Below are 18,274 nucleotides of genomic sequence, written 5' to 3'. Positions count from 1 at the left end.
GAAAAAAAATTATAAAACACTACCCAATGCCCAAGTTCAATTCAAACCTTATATTAAATATGAGTCCAAAATATTTCTAAAATGATAACAGTAAAGGATTTTTTTATCTTGAATAATACATCACATTTTGCTATATATTAAATACTGGTAAACAAAGAAAATGAGACTTAACCACTGCAACTTTAAACCATCAGAATAATTTTCATATTCTTGAATATTTCGTAAACAGGAAAGAAAATAATGCAATTTGAGATTTGACGAATCTCCACGTTTCCGACCTCCCAAAGTTCGAAAAATACATTTTTGGAAATATATCTATCTGCCTGTCTATTTATGAAATTGAAAATTCAAAAACACTTTGAGCTTGATGGAAGAAATTTGGTATGTGGTCTTTACACCAAAAATGTAGATTTCTATCAAAGTTTGAGCAAAATCCGAATAGAGGAAGCTTGTGTGTCCGACTGTCTAAATGAACACGATAACTATGAAACGACGACAGTTAGCTAGATGAAATTTAGTATGTCAATTATCCATTTGAAGTGTAGGTATCCATCAACTTTAGAATCAAATCCATGAAGGGGTTCATCATTTGCCGGCCTGCATTTTCACAAGCAAGTGAAAGCGATATAACAAAAACGCAATGATTTAAATATGTAAAATTTAGTATGTAATTTGTTCAAAATACATGTTAGGTTTCTTAATACTTGTGTATTAACAGCATCCCAGCGATTGATCGACGAAAATCGCACTCGAATGATCTCTTTTGTAACTATTATTCGTCAAAGATATGCGGTTAACTATTATTCGTCAAAGACATGCGGTTAACAATACACAAGTACATCTATAAAAACTATACCGCTGGTTTACTGCGCATTTTTACATACATAAGAGTTTTTTTTACAGTTCCCCACTACTTACATCATTATTCCTCTGAATCTTTAAAAAGTATTAAAATACTACTGGTACGTTTATCACTGCTTGACATCTCATTGCGCTTTCCCATTTACATAGTCTCAACGCGAAAAATGCTTGAAATTTAAGAAGGCTTCGCGTTCTGAATTTATTCATTTATTAGATTAGTTTATTTTAGTTCAGTTATATTTACATTTCATTTGGAAGCAACACGATAGAAGTATTTTGTGATGTATGATGACAAGGACGATAGTTAAATCAGCGCACCCATCCTTCCACGCCACACCAACAACAGGAAATTTGGCCTCCATGGATTCAGCACGCACCAAACTCGTTGACACGTCGGCCTTAAAGCATGCTTGGGTCAAATATATATATATATATATATATATATAAAGCTCAATGTGTGTGCGTGTGTGTGTGTGTTGGTGCTCTACAGGCCAGACCGTTCGACCTACAGCTACCAAATTTGGCACATGTATACCTTGGAGGTCAGGAATATGCACCTGGGGTTCCTTTTTTTGAAGTTTTTATTAGAATTTTAATTATTAATTAAAAACTAACTTTCCCACCAAAAAAAATCTTTTCATTTCCCCACCGTCAAATGAATAAAACTTCAGTTTTTTTTTTTTTTTTTTTTTTTTTTTTTTTTACGCTTAAGAGGATAAGCTTAAGAAATTTTTCGGCAGATTATTTCAAACGATTCTGTTTATTTTCTTAATGTTTGATGCATTTAAAATTAAACATTGTTAATGAATCGATCTTTCAGATTCATTCTGAAGTACTTTTGAATTAAAATAAAACAGAATAAAGGAAATTAAAAATTTCTAATCTGCATAGCGTTATCCCAACTGGAGTATAAAATTCTCGCATTTGCGTTACCATAATTGGCGTTGAAAATTTACGCATGCGCATTGTGTTCTGATTGTTGACAACGGATACGGACTTGGTTTTGAAGGTTTAATATGTTTTCGACAGATTATTTCAAACGATTCTGTTTATTTTTTTAATGTTTGATGCATTTAAAACTAAACATTGTTAATTAATCGATCTGTTCATGATGAATCTGAGAAAATTTTGTTGAAAATTTCTTGAGATATTATATAAATTAAGAAAAATATTTTTTAGTGCCCATAAGGTTTAAATACTCAGCGACTCTGTTTTCAGTACTCATATTTTTAAAAAATGCTTCGTTTCAGTAAAAAAAATATTATAGTTACTGCAGTTTAATCATTTCCACTTTAATTTAAAGCATAAATTCTACGGGAGCTAAGAGATAATTAGTGAGATACATATTACGTTATGGCTAAAGGCCTTTATAATATTATGAGTAAATTATATGACTATTAAAATTTGAAGTTTTAAAATATTTTAATGAAGAAGCAATTAAAATGGGAGTTCCATAAAATATTTAATTATTAAAATTTTAACGTGCATCAAGATTAGCGAACCGGCTGGTCGCCAAAGGCGGCTAGTATGTATATATATCAAGAAATATTCATGGAAATATATTTCTAGTTGAAACACTTAATCTTAAGTGAATTTTTTCCACCTTTTGTGAATTTTTCACAATGTATCTTCTTTCTCCTCCAGTTCCGCCACGTATTCGAAGTTGCAAGAACCAATACTGAAAATTAAAGCGACATACAAAATTTGCTTCAAAAAGCAAAATGACACTTTCCCGCTTTAATTCATAATGGATATATCTCACAGCTTTTTCCAAAACCTTCCTGTTGCATAATTTTTATTTAATTGTAAGTGGCTTCTGGATGAAAACACATTTTCCTCGTAGAGTTTCAAAACTGAATACATGTATCAAAATAACATTCGCTTCTTCCCGACAATAATCACGCAACTACACAAACGCAGATAAAAAAAAATAAAAATAAAACTTTAAGCAAAGCAGAACTTATCTCCATTTTAAGATCAAATATGCTTGCGATGTTTTTTAAAATATTTCATGCACTGTGAAAGCACGTGACAATCGTTGAATTACCCTCCATTCTAATTTAAACAAGTCCTTTTTTTCCGCGTGAGCGTTTATTGTTGATGTAGCAGGGAACCACTGGCAACTGTTAAAAGTATGAGGTAGAGTAGTATTTTAAAGGAAGATCAATGAATTCTAATCGGACCATAAGGAAATGTAGAGTCAAAAGGCAAAAGAGAATACAGTAGCAGAGCGTTTCTTTTAGTTCAAAATGTTTGTAAAACGTTCGATGAAAATTATCAGTATGAAATAAAAAGTAAAATTTAATAACTTTCAATCAAACTAAAATTTTAAAAAGTTATTATTCTCAAACTGTAGCCATTTTTATTTTAAGCTCGCTTGAGGATTATAGCTGGGTAATTTGATTAGTAATATATAAATCTATAAAGATTAATAATCAAAAGGCATAACTAAATTTAAAATTTAAAACCAGCTGAGCAATATTTCCAAAACTTCCTGGAATACTCTATGATAAAGGTACACATGCATTATTAACCCATTGGCGAACATTCAATACGAAAAAGCCTATTAACATGCATCTTTGGCAGGGTTTTTTTTTCCCTCTTTTTTTTTTTTTAATTCATTCGGTTAACAAACAAGCACCAGAAAACCGAAAATGCCTACCTCTTTTCGGTTATTGCTTCTTTTATAGTTATCGTATTAATTTATATTCGGATAGCCAGACAGACAAATTTCCTGTACAAGGATTTCCTTAAAAATCTGATATACATTTACAAATTTAAAGTCGAGACCATATAACAAATTTCATCCGTCTAGCTCAAAGGATTTTTGTATTATCATGTTCACAGACAGACAAAATTCCAAAAATCCTTTTTTCTGACTCATTGGATTCGATCACTCGTAAGGTTTTCAACATACTATTACAGCTTGGCCATGACGAGTTGGCGGATGTCATATAGTAATTCCATAATATCACTGGAGGTTTTCATTATTATAATTGCAATATAAGTTAAGAGAGGAAGTGAATTCGTCATTAATGAACTGCAATGAAAGGTAGGAGAAAAATAACTGTCTGAATTATTTCTCAGTGACCCATTCTCCGTTTCATACTTTTCTTCCTTCTAAACAAATGCATTCATTTATCGGTATGAAGTTGAAAGTCAGCCGCCCGCTTATCGAAGCCACTCTTTATAAAAAAAAAAGTTGCTTTGGACAACAGGAAATGAAAAAGATAAGAAAAAATAAACGTTTCACTTTTCACATTGTTTTTTATTATTATTATTATTATATCTAAATAATATGTTTGTTTTAATGCGAGATTTGGGACAGAAATTTCAGATAATCTCTGAAAATATTCAGGAATTCCAGATTTGAAAAATATAAATAATACGAAATTATGGATAAAAATTGAATTCAATCACACTCGATAGGATTTCATATAATAAGCCAAAATTCAATGCCTTTACAAAATCGTTGAAAAAGTAGAGAGAAACCTCTCAAATGTCGAAATTCCTTATATCAAGGATTTCTATACATAGACCTTTTTCAAAAAGCTTGGATTTTCGATCGAAAGAAACTGTTTATAGAACCCCCCCCCCTCCGCAGGAATCTTCAAGTTCGTTACATATAGGGTTCCCCATATACGGGACAGCACCATATTTCACTAGTCAGTGCCATATTTTACCCCGTTTTTTTCTCTAAACATTGCGAGGGCAACTAGCTCAGAAATAGAACAAAACATTGTAAATTTAAATGCAAAAGACATCAATATGGGCAACAGTGTGATTCTAACGTGCCAATTTGTATAGTTATTAAATTATTTACAGAAAATGATATCATCCAAAAGTGCGAAAAAACTAAGAAATTGAATCTGGAAGAGAAATGCCTGAAGTGTCGTGAAGATGCAAAGTATATTTATCAAAAGTCATGTCTAATGGGGACACGCATTTGCTATTCCAGACCACAATGCAAAATGTAAAGAGAATACTTTCCGTAATATCAACCCAATGGTCTGACGAATGAAGCCAATTGTCAATGGAGTAAAGAAAAGAAAAGAAAAGAATCGCCAGGATCATACGTTAGATTCAGGGAAAATGCTACATGCATGACAGACGGCCATAACTATATCATATATATATAATAGAGCCTTCGAAATTGAGCCGAAATTGTACGCGATGTTCGTCAGTTCTTGTTAGCAAATTTTTAAACTCCACTAGCTATATGTTCAACATTGGAAGTTATCTTTCCATAATGACTACATACATTTGCCGATCGGCCTACATCCAATTCAAAACTCAAAGCCCGACAATGAGAACCTTATTAATATATCTCCAATATCTAAATATCAATTCAATTTTTCACGTTTTACAATCAATTTAGCAGCTTCACTATCAACTTTTCATTTTAAACTCTCAGATTCTCGCTCAGTCTTTGCATTTTTTTCTCCCTTCATCTGATATCGCTGAATGCCCCATTACTATTTAAAAAAAACAAAAACAATAGCACGTGTACTGCTTGGATAATCAGACGATTGATAGCCAAGAAACGAAAAAGATCCGTTACTCGGAAAAGGTAAACCAACAGAAAAGCTATAGACCAGTGTTGTCACAAACGGTATGTCTAAAAGTAGAATTAACAAATAATATTGTTTTAAACTTATTTGCTGTTAACTTGGTATTCATCAAAGCTTAACATTTTTTTGTCACTATCTCAATGTTAAGTGCAATATAAATACTTAATACGACGTAATAATATTCTTCATTAAACATTTGGCACAATACTGACAAAACAAACATGTCATTGGTCTAGTGTCTCGCTATCGGTCAATCACAAAGTAAATAAAGCGCAATGTTTATACAAAAAGAAATTATAATAAAGAGATATAAACATAATTTTGCAGATGCATGACTGAAAAGAAGAAGCTTTTGGAATGAATTTCAATGTTTTATCACGGGAGCCATCATTTGTACAAAGGGGTGAAGGACGCAATACGTTTAATCGTACCAGAACAAAAGAGCGAAGAGAAATTCTTCCTTTCAGTGATTCTACTGTAGGGATTTTTTTACACGTGTCCACTTAGGAAAGGGAATTGTAAGTATCTTTTAAAAAATGGTAGGAATTTATATTCCTTCATTTGAAGTGTAAGGAAATGCATCAGTGTTCTATAACACATATTAGAAATAATTTAAAAAAAAGAGAGATAGATGGATCAGGAAATAAAAAAAAAAATTTAGAGTGTAGTAACATGGACTAATTTAAAATAAAAAATAGGAAATTTTTTAGAATTTTAATTAGGATATATATATATATATATATATATATAGGTAACCGCATATGCAAACGAATCTGCATTTCTTTTGAATTAATTTCGAATGCTTAAAGCTGTTCTAAACTTGATTATATAACAACCTCCGCATACTTTACAAAAGATGTCATTTAAAGAATCCTGACTCCGCATATATTCAGCACAAGAATCGGACGACGTTTTTAAGGTCATTGATGCGGATTGAATGAGTAATATGGTTTTTCCAGAAACAACAGTTACATAAACAAACTCACACATCGAAATCTGAGAACCAAGCAAGCACAAATAAAGACTGAATCGGAAACTGTTTCCAAAACTGCAAGCCGCTGTAGAAAGGAATCCATAATTTTGCTCACATAAATTTTTTTTGTACTTCTCTGAAAGATATAATAAGCATCATTATAGCATATACCAAGCAAATAAATATGTATTTGGTAACTCGTCTCATATAAAATGGGCAGCTGAACAAACAAACATATCCGAAAATAAAATGTTATCATAGCAGAGACATTAATCAAAAAAAAAAAGTTGAAATAAACTCTCCACCAGTATATACCGATGTGAAAGTATTTTCTAATGAGAAATAAATACAAAATTGTAAAAGTTTGCGCTATAAAATAAACACACACCTTCCACCTTATCAAAGATATTTTGCTTTGTAAATATATTATTTCAGACTCCTCGTCTTAACCCATTAAATAATACGAGACAGAATTCATTTCGGGGAGAAAAAAAAAAAAAAGGAATGTTGTAACATTTCCCCTGCATTAATGGAACATTTTTCATAAACACAATTTTTACAAGTAGGAAATGCTGTTTTCATAAAAGGATAAATTATGATTAAAAAGTGAAAGATTCAAATAGAGAGGATTTTTTTTTTTTTTAACTCTTAAGAACGAAAGTTTCATGCTGCACCGTAAATAAATAAATCGTAAAGGTTAGTACTTTTCTCATGATGGCAAATCGTGTTAAGTGGAACTCTACGAATTTTTTCTTTGTCCCCATTGTAATTGTTCCAATATTAAGACTAGTAATGAATACATCATTTCGTATTAAGGCTTTTTAAAAGACTTTATGTCATTGATTCAATTAGAAATAATCAGTCATTTGATAGATGGGATTGGTTGTGACATGGCAGTATTAGTTTTAGAAATGAAAATCACGAGTTTCAACTCCTTATTACTAACGACCTGCTACGAATGTGCAACGTCGAATTTCCATCTAGATAGCTGCACAAAGCCGTTAAGCTGACAGGAGTTATAAGCAGATTGATTTAAAAAAGTGTTTATCTTAGTTGCCAAATGAATGCTTGTAAAAATACAAAATTTATAATGATATAATATTAACATTCAATGTAGTAAAATTGTACAGGTTCCTGAATATTTTAATTACCTTCACTTAGTAATTAGAATAATTATAAAATTAAACATTTGTTTCAACAATATTGTGCACAAATGTAGATGTCCTGCTCTGAAATCGCAATATATAAATAAAAAATAAATATATATTTACCAAATAAATAAAATAAAAAGTATCAATCTGAAATAAACTAATAATATATTAAAAATGTGCTGAAATAAGAAATTAAGAAAAGACTGAAATTGAATCTTATTAAAAGAGGAACTTGCACTGTCTAGAGCCACCAAATACCTAAATCCGCTACTGTGTATGGGATGCCTTGGTACATTTTAAATCGTTGATTGAACCAGATATAATTCGATCCCAGATACAATTTGATGGTTTAAAATAACAAAGCCTATTCTAAAACAGTTATCGTGTAACATCATTATGGGACAATAATCTAATCGAAAATCAAAACACTATGGCTGACATCACTGATATTCCACAGAAACGAAACTGAGCAGTCACAAACTATAATTAGAAAACTTCTCTGAATATAAAAGTAGATTTACAATATTTCAGAATCCTTAGAAATCAAATCCTTAGATATACGATTATGAAGGCGAAAATTAAGTCAAAGATAATGCCCCTCTGCTTTGAGAAGCAATAGTGGAAACTGCCATAATTTGAAAACGGTGTACCTTAGACTCTCTTGGATCTAACACTCTACGTAGGTGCTACCTTTTTGAAGCGAACAGTAGTACAATCTCAAACAGCACTCACTAATACTTAACAGAAACCTGTTGATACTAATCATTCAGTTCTTGTTTATGAGGGCAGCTGTGAGAGATTTTTTATTTTGTGTTAAATGCATAATTTTTTTGGATAATTAGATTTCTTTAATCACGAACGTCAAGATTAATTTAAGGATTTCCTCTATATTTCAGATTTTGCAGTATTATTTGGTAAGTAAAACTACATGTTGTCTGAAGTTCGAACATAATCTGTAAAGATTACCAAGCGCTAGAACTGTAAACTGTCACTTTTTGTCCATACATTACAAACGTCTCTTGTACTAGAATTACCAATCCAAGACATGATGTTAATACACTCGCATGCAAGTCCCATACTATTTGACTAATTTACATCTACTATCTCATTAATGATCTCTTTTTTGCTCTAGTAAGAAATCAATGAAAGGTTCATCCAATTAGACAGATATCTGACTCATAGGCTAAATAATGTCAGCGAACATATTAATTATCGTTATCTTCTTCAGGTTCTAACACCATGTTACAAAGCAAGACGGAAAAATATATGAAAATATTAATTATTAAGCTATAAAAAAAGTAATGGAAGCTGTGTTGGCTGAAGTAAAACTAAAAAATTTAAGTAAAGAATTGTGTAAGATGGTTAACATCAATCGCAATGTTAGTTCAGCGTTCGATGGTTTTTGAAGAGTCTGAAAAAGAGAAATTTAAATGTGATATTCGGTAAAAATTAGAAAAGTATTTTCTGAAAAAAGAACATCTTTATGTAGTAGAGCCTCTAAACAAGGTGCCTAAGACGAATTAAGGATTGGCGGGGAAAGAAATTCAGAGCCTGACTAGTAGTACGTTTGCAATTACCGATATTAAAACTCGCCTTCTCAAGAGGAATGAAGAAAAAAACCATTGGAGAAGGATGTTGATATCATGTATGACAAGGTGTGAAATTATCTGTTAGAAAGCCAGAGAAGACAAATTTGACAAGGACAAAACTTTCAATCCTATCAGTGTTGAAACAATATCCTTTTCAACTTCATCCCATCTGGAATCAAGAAAAAGGCCTAACAACAGGATAAATAACAATATGATTCAAAGTACAAGATGGTGTGATTCAAGGTATAACGCTTATCTTGCACAATGAATCACTTTGCATACAATCATAAGTTTTTTTCAACTTTCCTAATCTTAGTGTTCATCGATAGTGTAAACTTAAATTGAATAGATGTTGCATAAAATAACTATAACTAAAATAAAAATGTAAATTGTTAATGTTTAATCGTACAGAAAAAAGTAATCGAAGATACAACAGTCTCCTCTATTATGCAGGATATTCACTTTAATCGTGATTTAATAGCTAATTTTTATTCACTTTTTAGTCACCGTTCAAGATCGACATACAAACTTCCAACAGGAGAAATGCGTTAAATAATAGGAAAAATTATATTTCACATTCTTTGACATATAAAAAGTCTATATTTGTATACAGTCCCCAATGGGCATATAATATTAAATACGAGGGGTGATCCAAAAAAAAGTTTACAAGCAGCAGTATTTAGAAAGTAGAAATTGTGGATGGAAATATTGTTACCCAGAGTGGAGACAGTTGACCCAAGTCGTTCGAGCAGATAGTGTTGATATTGAAACCTGAAATAGCCATAGTAATGGCAAGACGTCTAGAGAAGTGGTCTCACACAGAGGTGAGAGCCGTGATACGATTTCTATGGCCGAAGAATGTATCCCCATCGGACAATCACAGACAAATCGCTGAAGTGTACGAGGACGAAGCAATGAGTAGACAACAGGTGGCGAAATGGTGTCGTTCTTTTGAAGCCGGCAGAGAGATTGCTAGAAACGTTTAAGTGAGAGGTCTGGAGTCACACCCCTCATACAACCCTGATTTGGCTCCCAGTGACTATTTCCTTTTCCCGGCATTGAAGAAACACTTATCCGAAACAAGGTTCATATCAGACGGTGATATTCAAGGAAGTTACTGATTATTGCGAAGACGGATTAAACAAATTGGTCCAGCGGTTTGATAAATGCCTCAACAGGTTTGGTGATTACGTAAAGAAGTGACCGCTACATACGTATCTTAATTACCATTTATATCCTATGTCAATAGTTAATAAAGCATTTTTCCTTTGCCTTGTAAACTTTTTTTTTTTTTTTTTTTGGATCACACCTCGTAAAATAACCTTGATATACAGTCATTTAAAACCTTAAGAAAATTTATTTGTCTGCAACAAAGCTTGCCCATTTTATGATTATTTTAAATCATTTTAATTGAGGCTTCGATGGAGATCTGTCAATCAACCGGCGTCTCTTCATGAACTTCAGATGACCATGCCGACTTATATGCGATTAGATCTTTTTCTACTACTTTACCTCGCCAATTTGACACTGGATCGATTTTTTGCTGATTAATTATTTCACATAAAAGCCATTCTCTTCTCTCTTTTAAACTTTTTTTTCCCTTTAATAATTACTAGTCATATTTCAATCTATTAAGTACAACTATCTTGCTAAGTAATATTAGTAGAGCCGCTTTTCAAACAACTATCAAGCCCAAAAATTGAGTTCAAGCACTACACTCATCCTCCTGCAAAGCTGCCTCTTTTCCGGGGCAATCATTCACTGGCCAGAAATAATAAAATTCATATTAAAAATATAATTCATTAATATTCATATTTAGTAGATGGCTTGTTAAAAAATAATAATAAAGAAAAAAACAAAAAAGGAAGGAGAGACAAACAGCCAACTGGCTGAAAAATCAATGATCCATCTATTAAATGGCCAATTCAAAATTTATCCCAAAAAAATACAAATATTTTTACAAAATAAGGATGAATGCAATGAAAAAAAAGATTCTAAACAAATAGCCCTAATTAATATTTTATTTTAATACAGTAGATTACAGATTAAACTTTTTAAACTAAAATAAATAAAAAGAGAAATGGGAAATTTTTGATAGCATGAGTAAATTTTATTGATAATCTGGAAGTTAAAAATGTGCAAAAGAATTCTGCTAACCAATACAGGAAGTAGAAAGGGAACATTCTAAATTATTAAGGATTTGATATTGGCCAATTCAAAATCTATCCCCAAAAAATGTAAATATTTTTAAAAAATAAGGATGAATGCAATGAAAAAAATTCTAAACAAATAGTCCTAATTAATACTTGTATTTTAATGCAGTTAATTGCAGATGAAACTTTTTAAACTAAAATAAATAAAAAGAGAAATGGGAAATTTTTGATAGCATGAGTAAATTTTATTGATAATCTGGAAGTTAAAAATGTGCAAAAGAATTCTGCTAACCAATACTGGAAGTAGAAAGGGAACATTCTAAATTATTAAGGATTTGATATTGGCCAATTCAAAATCTATCCCCAAAAAATATAAATATTTTTAAAAAATAAGGATGAATGCAATGAAAAAAATTCTAAACAAATAGTCCTAATTAATATTTGTATTTTTATGCAATATAAAAAGCTACATAAAAAAGTTTCATAAAAAGTAGATTGTAGATAAAGCTTTTTAAACTGAAAATAAATAAAAAGAGAAATGGGAAATTTTTGATAGCATGAGTAAATTTTATTGGTAATCTGGAAGTTAAAAAATTTACAAAAGAATTCTGTTAACCAATAGTGGAAGTAGAAAGGGAACACTCTAAATTATTAAGGATTTGATATTGAGGTTTTCATTAAAATTTATCTCTGTCAAAAAACTTAACTGAATATGTATATACATATAAGAGTTTCATTAAAACCAGAAAAAAAAAAGGAAAGCAAATGGCTGACATCAAATAAAAAAGTTGGTTTCTAGCATGAGTAAATTTTATTGGTAATCTGGAAGTTAAAAAATTTACAAAAGAATAATAGAAAAATTTTAATAGCTGACAATATGCAATTTTTTCCCTTATTATATTTCCTTTTCATCCAACAACACGGTCAATTCATTTCTCGCAGAAAAATAATATACTAAAAGAGTACAATTGTGGAAAAGTAAATAGCATTTACAGTTTATCTTTTGCATTTTCTCGACATACAAATCATTGTAGCCAACCGAGGATAATTATTAAATAAACTACTCCAAAATACACATTTTGAACCATAGTTATTTCATAAAATATTATAATGCAGCCAATTTTCAAAATTAAATATAATATCAGAAGCAGTCGATTATGTCATATAACTGAAACGGATACAAATATTCATAGCACATCTAGTTGTAGTGATAAATATGCATACACATCTAGTTGTAGTGATAAATATGCATACACATCTAGTTGTAGTGAATACCATACGTAACACAGTGCTTGACTCTCAAAAAAATGCAATTACTTACAAGATTTCTTCCTTTGGTTTTATTCTGAACATATATTAATAAGTGGCTACTGCATCTGCTCAGTTGTAGAAGTGTGTCAATTAAATTATTAAAAAAAATTAGATAAAAATAGTTAATTTGCTTTCATTTATGACAGCAAAAGAACGATATGACATTTTTACAGCAACATAAAAAAATTGCTTTGAAAATATTTGTTAAAAAAGGGGAATTTTTCAATATTGTTCCTACTCATTATCTATCTCATCAATACCACATAAAAATGAATTTTTGATGAGTTTTGCTTATTAATAATATCAGTATAAAAAAAGGTTTTATGCTTTTTAAAAATAATTGATTGATGCTTTACTAACATTATAAAAATTGTCATACAAAATTTCTCAAATCTCTACATTTATTTTCTATATAATATATGAAAATGTAATCATTTTTTAAAAGACTAGAAAACAGCTTTTAAGAAATTAATAAAGTAATTTGTTGCATTCTCACGCGACATTTCTAACACAAACCTGTATCTATACTAAAATTAATGTCAAAGACAAAAATATAACATTTCTCTTGAACAACAGTACCTTTCATGAGGAAATGACATTTTATCATGGCATTTTCAATACATAATTTTTTAAATGATTTCTATAACTATTCATGTTTAATAAAATCTAATTTAAGCAAAATAAGAATATCTATTAAAAACACATCAATTAAAAGGCATTTGATTTCAGCAAGTGTGCAGAAATTTTTTAACATTACTTCTTCTAACAATTTTTCTCTTTTGAATTACCTCTCTTTTTCTGTACTGAAATCATAGGCTTTAATTAAAATTTTAAAAAAGTATTCATAGTATTTAAGACAAACTTCTGCCTTCCAACAGTATATTGATTTTTTTTCTTTCATAATATCCACAATAATATAATTTCAGATACAGAATACTAAATTACAGCAAAACTACACTAACTCAATATCATTAAAAAAATTCTAAATTACTCAATAATATTTGACTGTTAATATATCTGTATATTTTTATCGATAAAATAAAGTGATTTATCAAGTCTTTACACAAAAAATGAAATTAATAATTGAAAGCATTTCTTTTAGTAAAAAAAAATGCAGTAAAATAAATTTAAAAACAAAGCATACATTTTTACAATAAAAAATAAACTAAAATGTTAGTATATTAAATTTTCCTAACTATAAATTATATGTATATAATAAAATTTACTATCATAAATTTTACCAAATCAAAATTTATACTGATAAAGAGAAAGAATATATTTTACAATGATATTACTGAGGAATTTTAATGGTGTGGAAACTATTATTAAAGATCAATACCTGTTCAAATAATAGGCATAACAAATGATAATAACTACAAAGGTTTTTACTAATTCTTTAAAGATTTTTAGTAGAAAACTGAATATTATTCTATATCATCTTATCATTTAACAAGCTGAAATTTTAAAAAAAATTATAATGAAGTCATTTATACAGCTTAATTTCTCAGCAATATATAAAAATTTATACATAAAAATATAATTTTAAAGTTGCTATAAAATTATTTTTTTGTAAAATTATGACCTTTTCAGAGAAAAAAAAGGGCCAATAATAATAGTTATGTGTGAATGTTAAAATACATGCTGTTTTAGAAAAAGATTAATATTTCAATGAAAAGATTCTCCCAAACATAATACTAAAGAAAAATATATCAAAAATTCCTAATCGAACAGTTATAATCCATAGTAAAAATATTTCAAAGAACTACTTCATAGTTATAATAAAAAATAAAAATGCAGAAGCGGCAATAATATATTTTATTATATATCATTTAAATGAAAGTATTAATAGAAAAAAAAGCCTTTACATAATACAGATTAAGAAATTTTAAATACTTTCTTAGGAAGAAATGTAAATGAAATACCAAGAATTCTACAGCAAACTAAAGAAGTTCCTCAACTTAAATTTCTGAATTCAATGAATATTACTTTACGAGACCAGTCTTTGGTCAAATTTCAACTCGTAAACCATATTTTTATTCGGATGATAAGTTAAACAATACAAACCAATTGAAATTCAAATCAAAACATTTTGATATATTAAATAAAGCTCCTTTTATAATTTACTTGACTTTCAGTATCATGAATTATTAAAACTACATGAAAATACACGATCTTAATACATGAAATCTTAAATCACTAAATATTGTTTTGAAAGAAAAATCATATATAATGCATATAAAGCAAATTTCTTGTAAAATATATTAATACATTAACTTTTCTATGAAGAATGTAAATATGATAAATTGCAAACAGTTTAAAAATTTAAACTACCTACCAAATAAGTTTTGAGATCGAACGAAAATATTCAAAATAATTTTTTAACTATAATTTTTATACATGAAAAATAATATCAATGAATTCTTTTAAATGCTTGTTACACTTCTCTAAATAATTATAAACAATAACATCAAATTGAAAAATAATAATAATGGATGAATTAAGCAATACAAGTTTCTGAAACATAAAAAAATCTATTCTTAATAAATACAATATTAGTTAATAAAATAAACCATGAAATTCAATAAATTCAAACAAAAATTTCATTTTCTTGTTATATTCCATGAATATAAACATAAAGACAAATTATTATTAATGCATTGAATGGAAATCATATATTATATTTAAATAAAATGCATGGAACACAATTAGGATGGGAAAAATATATACAGCATTCTGTACATTTTTTTAAAAAGAAGAAAATATTATTTTAAAATTTAATTACAATAAATCAATTACAGTAGAGTTATAATTATATCAAATGAGGAATGAATAACATATGCATAAAACATTACAAGAAAAACCAAAACTTGAAATTTTGATATATAAAATTAGCAATTCATTAGAAAAAATAAATACTCAGTAAATCAAGCAACACTAAATCACAGACAATTTGATATGATTTAGGAATGTTTATTATCAATGACTGATCATCAGTGATGATGAATTCTGCAAAGAATATCACATATCAAATACATGCGAGCAATTTGTAAAAGTTATCTAGTATAAAGATAAAGAAACATCTATGATCGTTTTTTTTTTTTATCTGGCAATATTGAAAGAGCAAACGATAACACTGTCAAATGCCAATTTTATTTCGAAAGATATAACTGCAGATATCCGACAACTTTTATGATCGCACATTTCTGAAAGTGAATTGAAATCACAAATACCTTTTTAATATAAATTTTCAGACTCCTATATAATAAATTTTAAAATAATAATATTATTTTAATTGAAAATAATGTTTGTTTCGCCTGTAAAATGTTGCGTTTCTATGCTTTTATATATATATATATATATATATATATATATATATATATAAAGAGAGAAAATATTGAAATAATCAGTAAACAACTAAATAGTATTGCATTTGTTTTATATGTAGATCAGTTTGCTCCAGATAATTGCCTATTATGAAAGTAATTAATCATATCAAGGATAACTTCCGTAAGTAAACAAAACAGCATGTGTGCTTCGTATACGCCGGCGTATTAATCAAAACATAAGCAAAAACCATACAGTTAAAAACTGATAATACGTCAAATTATGAAAAATAAAAATTAGTATTTACCTAAAACAGCCTGAAGCGCTTGGTCTTCACTGTCTAGATCCATAATTGTTAATTTAATCAATTACACAAGAACACCATTACGGATTTTATCCACCATCATTCCATAAAAACATTCACTTTCAATTTTCTGTAGCAATCACGAAAAAAAGTTACTGAGGTCACGTGGGCTCAGGTAGAAAACTTTCTCTTGAAAATATCAATGATTACCATCCAAATCAGATATTTAGTTAATAAGTTAAATTTAAAATGAAATCAATTAGAAAAACTCAAATTAACGCCATGTTTTGAAGAATTTCAAGACAGAAGAGCTTGGACATTAACTAAGTAAATTTGCCTTTTTTTTTTTTTTATTTCTCTGTAACCTTGAATGCGATCAACAAGTTATAAACTCATCTTTTCCCCCTGAACTTCTCGACCAATCACCAAACGAGTTGAGAGAGTCGCTTCACTGTCCGTAACACCTGTAACTGAGCTACCTGAATTCTTGGACTTCGGTACGAAGAGCGCGAACATTTAATTTGGAATTCAACTGAGCTAGCGAAAGTAAATACGACACGTGAAAAACGCAAGTGGATGACATTTATAATGAATTCTAATTTAATGCATTATCAATCTCATTATATTTTTTCAATGCTTTGTAATTTTAATTTGAATTAAATATATTCGATTTTCATTTTATGCATTCAAAGATATTTTATGCTTTTCGCATTTGTAAAAGTCATCATGAAGCAAATATTCAAATTATTCAATAATTTTAATTTTATGATGAGAATCAGGTTATCAAATAAACGAATTATACAATTGACATATTTCGAGACATATTTTTTGACATAGAGAGAGAGAGAGACTCAGTATTTTTGAAGTCCACCGAGAATTATTTTTTTTTTTTTTTTGGCTATTTAATTTTGTGTTTTTGTTTTATATACAAGAACCGTGTTTGTAAACATTTTCAAATGAAAATCGAATAACAATTAAATTTTAGAATATTGTTTTTAGGGCTTATTTTTCATATGCAAATCTTTTTTTTTTTTTTTTCCTTTCTTTTTTTTGCTGGAGTGGGGAGGTTAACTGATTGAATAATAAAACTTTTAGCAAACTTTATATTTCGTAATTTCGTTCGCCATTTTGTTTAAATTTGTTTTGAGAATAAAATTTATTTTTTTAACACACTGATATTAGAATCATATATCGCGTATAGATAACCCGCAAAATTATTTATTATTTCAGTTTGTCAAAATATTTGTTAATATTTATTTGAGTAATATTTATATATTTGAAAACTTAAAATATAGAAATTAAAGTAAAATTTTTTTTTAAAAAAGTGATATTGAAAGTTAATAACGTGACCTTCGAAAATTCCCTATAAGTGTCCCTAGAGGACACTTATGGGGAATTTTACAGTACTGCTGCTTTCAATGGTGGCGGGGTGGTCGGCTGTACACAAGAAGGTGTTCCTAGAGGGTCTAATTCGGTCCTGATATTACCAATTTAAAGCAAAAAACTGGATTTAAAATAATTCTAATAATAGATATGGGGAGGCTATTTTGACTTGGTGATAAAGTTTTGGCTTGAAGCCAAAGATTTCAGGCCAAAATTCCACATCCATTGAAAGACCATTGTATAAGTGGTCATGGTACACATACACTCCCTTTCCGTTGATGAGGCGTTGGAGTTTCGATACAGAAGCGTCGACACAGATGCCGTCCTTGTCACCTGTCCGTGACTCACAATAGCGCAGTTTGCTCTAAAATAACTCTAGAATTACTAATGGTGCAATGACCGAAGAAGCAAAGTTACTGTCCCTGGTGCTAGGTTTAGGAGATGCTAAGGGGATAAAGAATTAGTTCGTTAATGTAATTAAATATATATATATATATATATATATATATATATATATATATATATATATATATAAGAGAAAAGAGAAAAAGCATAATACCTTATATGGGGACCTTTTCAATTTCAAAGCCACTTATAATAATTAGGGAAGAAAAAAAATTATGATATGCTCCGGTCGCCACTTAACGTAGCTAT

General features: G+C 29.1%; 1 protein-coding gene across 1 annotated transcript in view; it reads right to left on the bottom strand.

Moving 5' to 3' along the window:
• The window catches only part of LOC129988634 (myelin regulatory factor-like), a 330,040-nt gene extending 313,483 nt beyond the window's left edge, over positions 1-16,557 (bottom strand). The window contains exon 1 of the mRNA XM_056096902.1: positions 16,241-16,557. Coding sequence (XP_055952877.1) covers positions 16,241-16,283 — 43 coding nt within the window. The 5' untranslated portion in view covers positions 16,284-16,557. The remainder of the gene's footprint in view (positions 1-16,240) is intronic.
• Between the last annotated feature and the right edge of the window lie 1,717 nt (positions 16,558-18,274).

The sequence above is a fragment of the Argiope bruennichi genome, chromosome 10 (genome assembly GCF_947563725.1).
Source record: "Argiope bruennichi chromosome 10, qqArgBrue1.1, whole genome shotgun sequence".
In the NCBI taxonomy this organism is placed as follows: Eukaryota; Metazoa; Arthropoda; class Arachnida; order Araneae; family Araneidae; genus Argiope; species Argiope bruennichi.
This window is presented reverse-complemented; position numbering and strand designations above follow the sequence as displayed.